The sequence below is a fragment of the Miscanthus floridulus genome, unplaced genomic scaffold (assembly GCF_019320115.1).
Source record: "Miscanthus floridulus cultivar M001 unplaced genomic scaffold, ASM1932011v1 fs_739_1_2, whole genome shotgun sequence".
In the NCBI taxonomy this organism is placed as follows: Eukaryota; Viridiplantae; Streptophyta; class Magnoliopsida; order Poales; family Poaceae; genus Miscanthus; species Miscanthus floridulus.
In genome coordinates this window covers 1-9,125 of record NW_027097202.1, presented here as the reverse complement: position 1 = coordinate 9,125, position 9,125 = coordinate 1, and the positions used below count along the sequence as shown (strand labels likewise).

At 43.6% G+C, this 9,125-nt stretch overlaps 1 protein-coding gene across 2 annotated transcripts; it reads right to left on the bottom strand.

Annotated features, from left to right (window-relative positions):
• Window positions 1-2,453: 2,453 nt before the first annotated feature.
• On the bottom strand, window positions 2,454-7,853 carry LOC136532930 (protein DECREASED SIZE EXCLUSION LIMIT 1-like). Of its 2 annotated transcripts, none has more exons than XM_066525502.1 (14): window positions 7,559-7,853; window positions 7,268-7,409; window positions 7,063-7,125; window positions 6,908-6,976; window positions 6,439-6,495; window positions 5,787-5,953; window positions 5,645-5,700; window positions 5,347-5,440; window positions 4,848-4,914; window positions 4,276-4,358; window positions 4,061-4,107; window positions 3,439-3,545; window positions 3,145-3,208; window positions 2,454-2,901 (listed from the first exon to the last, which is right to left on the bottom strand). In XM_066525502.1, exons 2-14 carry the CDS (start codon window positions 7,387-7,389, stop codon window positions 2,761-2,763), a joined length of 1,137 nt encoding a protein of 378 aa, XP_066381599.1. In that variant the 5' UTR covers window positions 7,390-7,409; window positions 7,559-7,853; the 3' UTR covers window positions 2,454-2,760. The 2 variants fall into 2 exon arrangements, with proteins under 2 accessions (XP_066381599.1, XP_066381600.1); XM_066525503.1 differs by having other exon boundaries at window positions 2,457-2,901; window positions 4,061-4,152; window positions 7,559-7,645.
• Window positions 7,854-9,125: the final 1,272 nt, after the last annotated feature.

Below are 9,125 nucleotides of genomic sequence, written 5' to 3'. Positions count from 1 at the left end.
ATTGGTCCTCGACAAGTCCGCTATTGAAAACCATGATGTGAAGACATGTTATTTGGCATTGGGAAGATCGAAACCAAGTCAATTCAAAAGAGAGGAACTCCAACTAGTGGCTAAGAGCTCGATTTAAGCAACCCTAATTTCTTAGCGTCTATCATTGTGTGTCCATTGTATTGGGTTGGAGCTCGAGAGTTGGGGAGAGGAACATATATTTCAGGCAACAAGCAAAGGTTTCACGTGTGAGAGTCATTTTGGCTGATTATGTGTGCAAGTAAATCATTATTATGCATGGGAGAGCTGAATTCCTTTATTGAGCAAGGATCACCTCACCTTGCAACACAAAGCTAGACAAAGAAAATATCATGTGTGTTTGTTCTTACCTTGCTAGGTCGATTGTCCCTTTTTTCTAAAAAAATATTATCGCCTTGTCTCATCTAGCAGAATTAAGAACCAACAAGTATGTGCAAAAAATAAAGTTTGACAGTCACAAATATCCAGAGACGAGGGCCATGCTATGGCTCTCATTTGCTAAGGATGAGAATCACATCAATCCATGGATTAATGTGACCTTCGTCTTGGAAGCTAGGGCCATTGAACTGGGCTAAAAGGATCATAATATGCCTACAATGGTGTTTCTATTGTTACATATTGGAACTCTAAAGCAGGGGACAAGAGAAAAATAAAGTTTTCAACCTTCAAACTATTGAGATGTTTTGTTTGCGGCCACAGTCCACCACGCCGCAGATTGTGGCTCGCCACAGTAATCAGAGCCCCTATTTGATTCACGTGAAACGAGAGCAAATCTTGCCACGAAGTGTGGTGGCAAAAAATCACGCTGCAATGATGGTGGGGACAGGACAGAGGTTCCTGTGCCTGACGCCATGGTCATTTGCATCAGGCCTTGTTTATTTCCACCCCAATTTCTAAAAAGTTGCTACAGTACTTGTCACATCGAATGTTTATGGTCTTTGCATAGAGCATTAAATGTAGACGAAAAAAAAAACTAATTGCACAGTTTGGTGGGAAATTGCGAGACGAACGTTTTAAGCCTATGTTTGAACACTATTTATCAAATAAAAACGAACATGCTACAGTAGACCCAAAATCCAAATTCATGGAACTAAACCAGGCCTCAATCAAGAAGCTCAAGCGCACCAACAGAAATGTCGACCGCGACTGGCGGTGCGTGCTCAATATAAGTTGTGATTTGTGAAGCTCCTTCGCCAAGAGACCCAAGCGGGCCATGGCTCCGCCGCGCACGATTTGCAGGAGGACTCCGACTCAGATTCCCTTACGCCCCTCCCCTGCCTCTGCCTGTTTCCGACTAGACTCCGCCACGATCTCGCGGCGTATGTCCGAGTGGGAAACCAAGTCGGCAAGCTACGGGCGCCCATACATATAAACGCCGCCTGCCGCCTGCGTTTGATTCCCTACCAAAACCAACCGATCGATCGAACTCGAACCAGCTCACCGTAGCGGCGGCGATGGAGAAGCTCGTGGCCATGATGGCCTTCTGCGAGGCGCCGCTCGACGCCACCTTGGCTCCGTCGGGAGCCGCCGGCCACGGCGCCTCCGCAACCGGCGGCGGCAACGTGGTGGCGTTGCTGGCCGCAGCCACGAAGAAGTGGCCGATGGAAAGGCTCGTGGCCACGATGGCCTTCTGCGAGGCGCCGCTCGACGGCACCTTCGACGGTACCACCTCGGCGGTACCAAATTACTCCTAGTCTGTTAAGGCTGCAATTGCTAGACTTTTGCTGAGTTTTGTTCAAATTTAGTATTCAAAGAGTTAATTGTTCAACTGCATTGTCAATTTGTCATTATGTCCAATTCATGCTCGTGAGACTTGAAAATTGTGGCACGAAACCGATCTATCAGATTTGAATCGTTCCCAACAACGGTCTACCTGCATATCTCGAGTTCTTTCTTTGCCTCTGCCTTCTGGCACGTCATAAGTTCATAACTCACTCGTTTCTTCCGTGAAAAGAATAAACCACTTCAAAATTCCGACACATGGGCGTACCCAGTGTAGAGCGAGGTCTGAGGAAAGGGTGTTAGTGGCAAGCCTTACCCTCGCCTGTGCAATGCGAGGAGACCACATGCAAGTTCAAAAAAAAATTCAGACACATGCAAACAACGGCCCTAAAAGGAAGCCCAAAACTACAAGAAACATTGGACACGAACTCTATTCCGCTGACATACAAAATCAAAAACTACATTCAGTTTCAGAACCACCAGATCGAACAGTAGCAAATGCAGGTGTCTCTGCTTGCCAATTACAGTACTACCATGAATCGTAGCCTGTTGAACCTTATCATAAAGGCAGCAGGTACAAGGTACTGGACTTTTGCTAAAGATTGTGCAAGCAATGAAATTATTCAAAGAGTCAGTTCTTCAATTGCCTCACATTTACGTCAATTTCATACTCTTGTGACGCTTATTCCACGAAACCGATCAGAATTCGATGAAAAATAAAGAAACCAAGAGAAGCGTTACGAACAACAGTTACATGTTCTTTCTCTGCGCCTTTTGGCACATCATAACTTACTCTTTTCTTTTGCGAAAAAAGAATAAATCACTTACTCGGTTGCGGCAAGTTCAGATTTTTCACTGCTGCACGGACAAGCCCCAAAATTCTGGCACAGGAGAACAACGGGCCTTTAACAGGAGGCCCAAACTACATGAAACACTAGGCACTGGGGATACGATACTCCAGAGTAATATACACAAGCAAAAACCACATTCAGCGCTGAAGGCCCAACTGAGCTAGCAGGAGGCCTCATCTGTTTTTGTGATGTCCACTTTGCTTTGGGGTTTTGGGGGGTAGAGGTCCCACAATGCAACCGTCGTATCCGCCGAGCAGGAAGCCATGAGCTTACAGTCAGATGAGAAAGTCACTGCGTTGCACTGTGAAGAGGAAGAAAGTATTAACATTAGATGCCTGCAGAAATTAGCCGAGTGAACCTGAAGGAGTGCCTCAGCAACTGGGCAAATGCAAAGCATATTTCAGTTCTGGTAAATGAGAGGGTGGCAATGTTATAGTAGGTGCTAGCGGAGGGAGGTGAAGTCTATATCAATTGGCTTAGTTACACATACACACCGGATATGAGAAGAAAATAAAGAACGCAATCACATGAACAAGTTGCATACCGAAGCACTGTGATACTTTAACACGGCTAGAGCATTTCCTTTGTTGTAGTTATACACTCGAATCCTGCAAGGGTAAAACCACTGAAAAGGTCACAGATGCAACGACTAGAAGAGATGACATTAGGAAGTCTTCCAAACTCTTCTAGGGCATCCAGGATCACCAGAACCACATTAACATCGATTTTAACATTAACATTGATTTTAATTACTGACAGACAAGTTTAAAAGTCATTAGAAATGGGTTAAATTGCTACCACCAGCGATAAACAGTAAGACATGAAAATGGAGAAAAACCTGTGATCCCAGCCAGCGGTTGCAGCGATCTTGTTGTCTGGCCGAATCGCTGTGCCAGCTATACCCGGTCGCTCAAGTTCTATTTCTTTCCTAAGAATAAATGCGCCCTGCAATCAGAAGGAAATACCATATCAACACAATGAGGCAACAGGACCTACAAACAAATTCAAAATCCGTAGTTCACCCAACAATTCTAAGCACTCCTATATGGAATAAAAACACTACATCTTCAAATCGAGAAGATGCTTGTGATGATCCACAAAATATTTAAATTATTAACATCAGAATAGCAACACCACAACATGATCTATGTGCCACTCGCAAACCTAGTATGAAGTCTATCACATAACTAACAGTATTGCACATTCATTAGATACAGAAAAATTAATCAATGTAAATTAGCTAGCCCCAAACTCAGTTTTTCCTTTGTAATGATAAGTTCTTATAAGCACCTCTTGTATGTATAGCATTTGCATGCACCTAGAAAAAATTACTAATAATGAATTAACAAAGATATAACTTGAAAACCTGCAAGAAATACAAGGCACACTCAGGCTAGGGACAGACGAATATCATTATTCACAGCATAAACCTTCCATGACAAGGACAGAGATGGGCAAACCTTCGGATGATCAAGCGTGAACATGACTACTTTATCATCAGCACCTCCTGAGATTCCACCATTGCAAAACCCATCAATAGCAATGGATAAAGCTGCACACCTGCAACTTATTAGATCATGCTTTATTCCATTCCATCAAAGGAAGATAAATGTAACTATTACTGAAAATAGAAGTTGAACGGCTAATGATAAACTGAGAGGGGGCTGCATGAGACCTGATTCTGAATGATATTTCACTGAAGATAAAGGTAACCCAGGCTTCCGTACATCCCACCAAAGAGTGCTTCCATCTTCGTAACTAGTTTCAATAAATCCAGAGCTTTGTTACTAACCCATATGTAAACTGGAAATGCTAGCATACTTCAGTGGGAACAATCAAACTGACGTTCAGCAAGATATACAATAAGAGATGACTGCAGAAGAAGATTTCTAGTGAATCATATGTGATGCGATTCTTTCTTAGATCAAGTACTTAGCAGAATGAATAAAAATGCTGGTTACATTAGCGATCAAGGTACCATAATTAGGGGGAACAATCAAACTGACGTTCAGCGAAGATATACAATAAGAAATGACTGGAGAAGAAGATTTCTAGTGAATCTGTGATGCGATTCTTTCTTAGATCAAGTAATTAGCTGGCAGACCAAGAATGAACAAAAGATGTGGTTAGATTAGAGATCAGGGTACCATATTTAGTCCTTAACTTTTGAAGGTACCATATTTAGTCCTCAACTTTTGAAGGTACCATGGACAAATTGGCTAGAGAGAGCTTGATATTGATATTAACCTTGACAAAATATTTATGTAGCCTGCAGATTCATGGGGGATGAAAGCTTGCACAGCCATGCATAGTCCTACAATAAACAGGATAAGTTTGTGTGCGTTACTTAAAGCACAAATAATGACACCACAGTTTGAAGGGAATTTTATGACTGCTCTGCAGATGCAGAGCACTATACCACATTCTAGTCTCGTATTATGGACCACATTGTCGTGCCATATTATAGAACAGGGATCCATCCTAAACCATATCCATAAATCCTAAAAGATAAGTCTTAACCTCCAAATCAATTATATATACCAGCAACCACCGTACAATGATTTTACATAGTGCAGGTCCTAGTACTATCATGAAGGGGCTAGCCCTAGAAAATAGGAGTACAATAACTGGAGGATCTACAAAGAAAAGAGTACAAAATAGTACTTGATCAACATACTAGGCTTAACCTGCACTTGATGCTTTCTCATGAGACAAAATAGCTACAGCTGGAAAAGTGAAAACGAACCTTTTTTCTTAGTAGGATGATCTGTCGTATTAGCGCTACATGTTTGGGGCAACGTTACGATCTTTCTAGCACTTGTAATGTCCCAAAGCTCAACCTGCAGAATTTTTTCTCCTTTGAGTTACAGCATGAAAACAAAACTAAGGCATTAAACAAAAAGAAAAAAAAAATCATACAGGTTGCTATATTTCACCAGCTCATCCAAGCATTCTCTACTATACCTAGTAACAGTGGTACTAATATCATTCATTTCATACATTAGGTCAATTTCGATCAAAAGGCTGTTTAATTAAGGACTAACCTGGGACGACTCTTGGCCAGCAATTGCCAACATATTGTGCCCATTAGAGGTAGTGCCTAGCCAACCAAAACGTTATTAAGGTCAATTACACCAAAAAAAAGTTATCTGACTTTACAAGAGCGATTAAGTGTTGGCTCAATACATTGATCATGTTCTTGGCATTCTGTATTTTCAGTTGACACTCTTTGTGGCTCTACGTCACTAGCTGAGCAGGATGAGCCGGATTTTGTGGCATGTGTAAAAGAAGACTTCACCAGTGACATCTTGCAGAAATGATATGTGCTTGTTTTGACTGTAAATAGGGGCTTCCTACAAAAAGTCAATAAGACGAATATAATTCTACATGGATCCCATACAGCACAAATCTCACATGAACCATAAAGTTTACTAAGAACCAAACAGATCAATAAGATGGATGTGTTGATGCAGTAATTGATGATCGAAGGGTAGTTACAGAATATTATTTGCATACATAGCTGACACAAGAGGGGCTTGAGACCTGATGATAGTTGTTCTGCATTAGGGGTTAAGATTGGGAGTTGTCTTGTAAAAGTACTGAAATTTGATCAGCTATATGGCTGTATATGTGTATAATATGACAAATGTAGGTTTTCCCTTTCCTTTGCATTTACATTCATGATAGTTTATTTTCCACTAATCACGTCCCAGATTATCCTTCAAATTTAAGGTCCCATGTTTCATTTGAAAAAAAAGAAGATGTGTACACTTGCCTCTCCTGAAGAAAAATAACTTTTGTTTTAAACCCTAAGGGGTGAGCAAACAAGGAGTCATACCGTGAAAGCCCAGCTTCTTCAATTGCCCAACATTTACAAGTCCCATCCCTACCCTGGCTGTATCAACATGAGAAGCAAACATATTGATCAAAATCATCAGAACGAGAATAATCTGCTCGAAATATGCTGCACCTAACATCTCTTCCATCTACAGTCAACAATGTACTGAAACGCATAGTATGATACATGGTCCAGTCAGTGTGATTTTCTCCTCAGGGTGTAGTTCAAACTAATCCTAAATTCACTGAGAAGTTGAAGAATCCCCCTCAAGTACAGTTCCAATTCTACATGTCAATGTTAAGCGACTGAAGTTCAGACATGAATTATTACACTGACATGGCCCTGCCTAACACATTACGCGTTTGTAGTGCCAATACTACATGTCAATAGCCTGCTTACAAGAACACCATAGAATGATCTAGTAACTTCTGTGGAAACCACCAAAACTGCGTGGCTCCTATCCACTCACCTGATGATCTTATTCCCAAGTCCAGCACCAGCAGCGACGGAATACACTCCCGCCGACCCAGCATGAGCCCTGCAAAAATCGCATGCCATTGCCGTCACACCAAAACTGAGTCGCCATAGTTGGTTGCAGAGAGCACAAGAGCAGAAGTGACGAACCAAACAGAGGAAGTGGTGCGGTGGCTCGCGGTGTCCCAGGCCCTGAGCTCCCCGTCAGCCGCGCTGGATGAGTAGCAAAAGAGCATGCGTCACACAAAGGCGGTACAGAAAACAGGTTGTCGTGTTAGAGTGCGTGTTCGCTGCTGCAGTGCAGAGGATCGGGGAGGGGTTTGGGGATAGGGGAGCGGGGAGAGGGAGGGATTACCCGGAGAAGAGGAGCGGGAGGGAGGGGTGGAAGCAGGCGTCGTTGACTGCGGCGCGGTGGCCGCGGAGCACGGCGACGGGGTCCGGGGGAGGGCGGCGGCGGGGCCGTTCGAGGCCGGCCATCTCGTCTCGCGCCGTCGCGCCTGTGCAAAGTGACGGTGCTTTCGCGAGTCAGTTCGAGAACGAGAACGTACAGTACGCGTGTACTCGCTCCCGCTGTCCACTAGTCGGTCCTTAGCAAAATGGTGTTAATTATATAAAATCGAATCAAACCGAATCTGAATTTCGTTACCGGAGTCGGGAATCCAGACCGCCGGTGGGTGGCCGTTGCCGGTCACCGCCGCCCCGGGCGCGGCGCTGGCCGCAGGCCGCTGGGGTAGGGGCGCTGGACGCGCAGGGGCTCAGGGCCGAGGGGGCGAGGCTGTCGGAGGAGGACCGAGCACCGAGGGGGACTGGGGGAGCCGGGAGGCCGCTGCGCCGCCGGTCGCCGCTTCTGTCCTTCCGCGCCTCCCGGGCTCCGTGCTCCCAGCCGATGCGCGAGCGAGAGACGAGAGACGGAGCGAGCACCAACTACCAAGGGAGGAGAGGGAGCGTGCCTTCGTGGGCTGCTACTGCTAGTTTCTACTGGGCTTACGGGCCATATTGCAACATCTCACAAACTACACATGCTGTACCATTATACATACTCCTATATTTCTCTAAAAAAAATACATACTACTATATAGAAATACTTATGTTTGTTACTAAAATCATGGTTATTCCATGGAATACAAGGGTATACCCCTGATGCCGCTCCTGGTCTCTAATATATAGGAGTCTTGGAAAAAGTAACAAAAAAACCTCCACTAAAATCGACCTTAGGCGCGTAGCCAATCAAATTGTTTTTCAATCTTTTTTATGCATACAATTACCCTAGGTTACTTGTTTTACAGTTAAATATAAGCTCTCGTGAGTTATTGTGGTAGAACCATCCAATTTAACCTAATCCCAAATATACTTATGTTTACATCAAAATTTAGGAGAAGAGCGCGAAAACTCGCAGGCTTCCAGAATTATGTCAATCAAGGAATCTATAGAATAAAGATTGATACCTGCTGGATCGAATACGACACTGGATCGATTCTCTCCGAATGACGTCAGCAGATAACAATGACAGGACATGATTGGCGCCAAGAAGATACATATCGGACTCTACAAAAGGAAAAAGATTAGAGTCCAAGTTATCTTCAAATAGGAATATTTTCTTCATACCAAAAATTGTGATGAGACGTGCTTAGACAGGAGTCGTACCTAGGTCCCGGGTATAAATATCAAGCTCCGGCTATTGTAAGGAGAACAATCAATCAAATACAAGTCAATTACTTTTTTTGGCTCTAGCCACCCCTTAGGAGTAGGAGTAGAGTAGATCTCGGTGAGTTCTTCAGCGAGTACGGCTGCATCGATCCGGTCAACCTCCACTGCTTGTCTGTAAGTACCGTCATGGTTTATACCTCTGTTCGTATGGCTGTATCGATCCGGTCGACCCCCACTGCGACTCTAGTATAGGCTAGTTATCGACTCTTGTCTAATTCAAGTATGGCCTGTGTGATTCTGTCTCACACCCCACTGCTTGAATTAGATCAAGGTCAAGTTATCGGCTCTACCTTAGTACGACAGTCTTTGATAGATTCATTAAGTTACCAATATTGCTTATTGCTTTCATCGTTTATCTAATTACAGCAATATCACTCTGCCCAATTGAGATTGATCCGGATCGGCCTTATATCTTGTTTAACTCATCGTTTGCTAATTTAAAGTTGATCTAATCTACACCTTAAACGATAAATTATGTTTTTATCGGCTGTTTTACATCAATCTTA

Bases quoted from the DNA above. Each gene is read 5' to 3' on its own strand.
- LOC136532930 (XM_066525503.1), bottom strand. From the start codon at position 7,389: ATGGCCGGCCTCGAACGGCCCCGCCGCCGCCCTCCCCCGGACCCCGTC. The intron at 5,701-5,786 runs GTATTGAGCCAA...TTGGTTGGCTAG, and splicing joins ATGCCAAGAACATGATCAAT to GCACTACCTCTAATGGGCAC. The intron at 2,902-3,144 runs GTATGCAACTTG...TCCTCTTCACAG, and splicing joins TAAAGTATCACAGTGCTTCG to TGCAACGCAGTGACTTTCTC.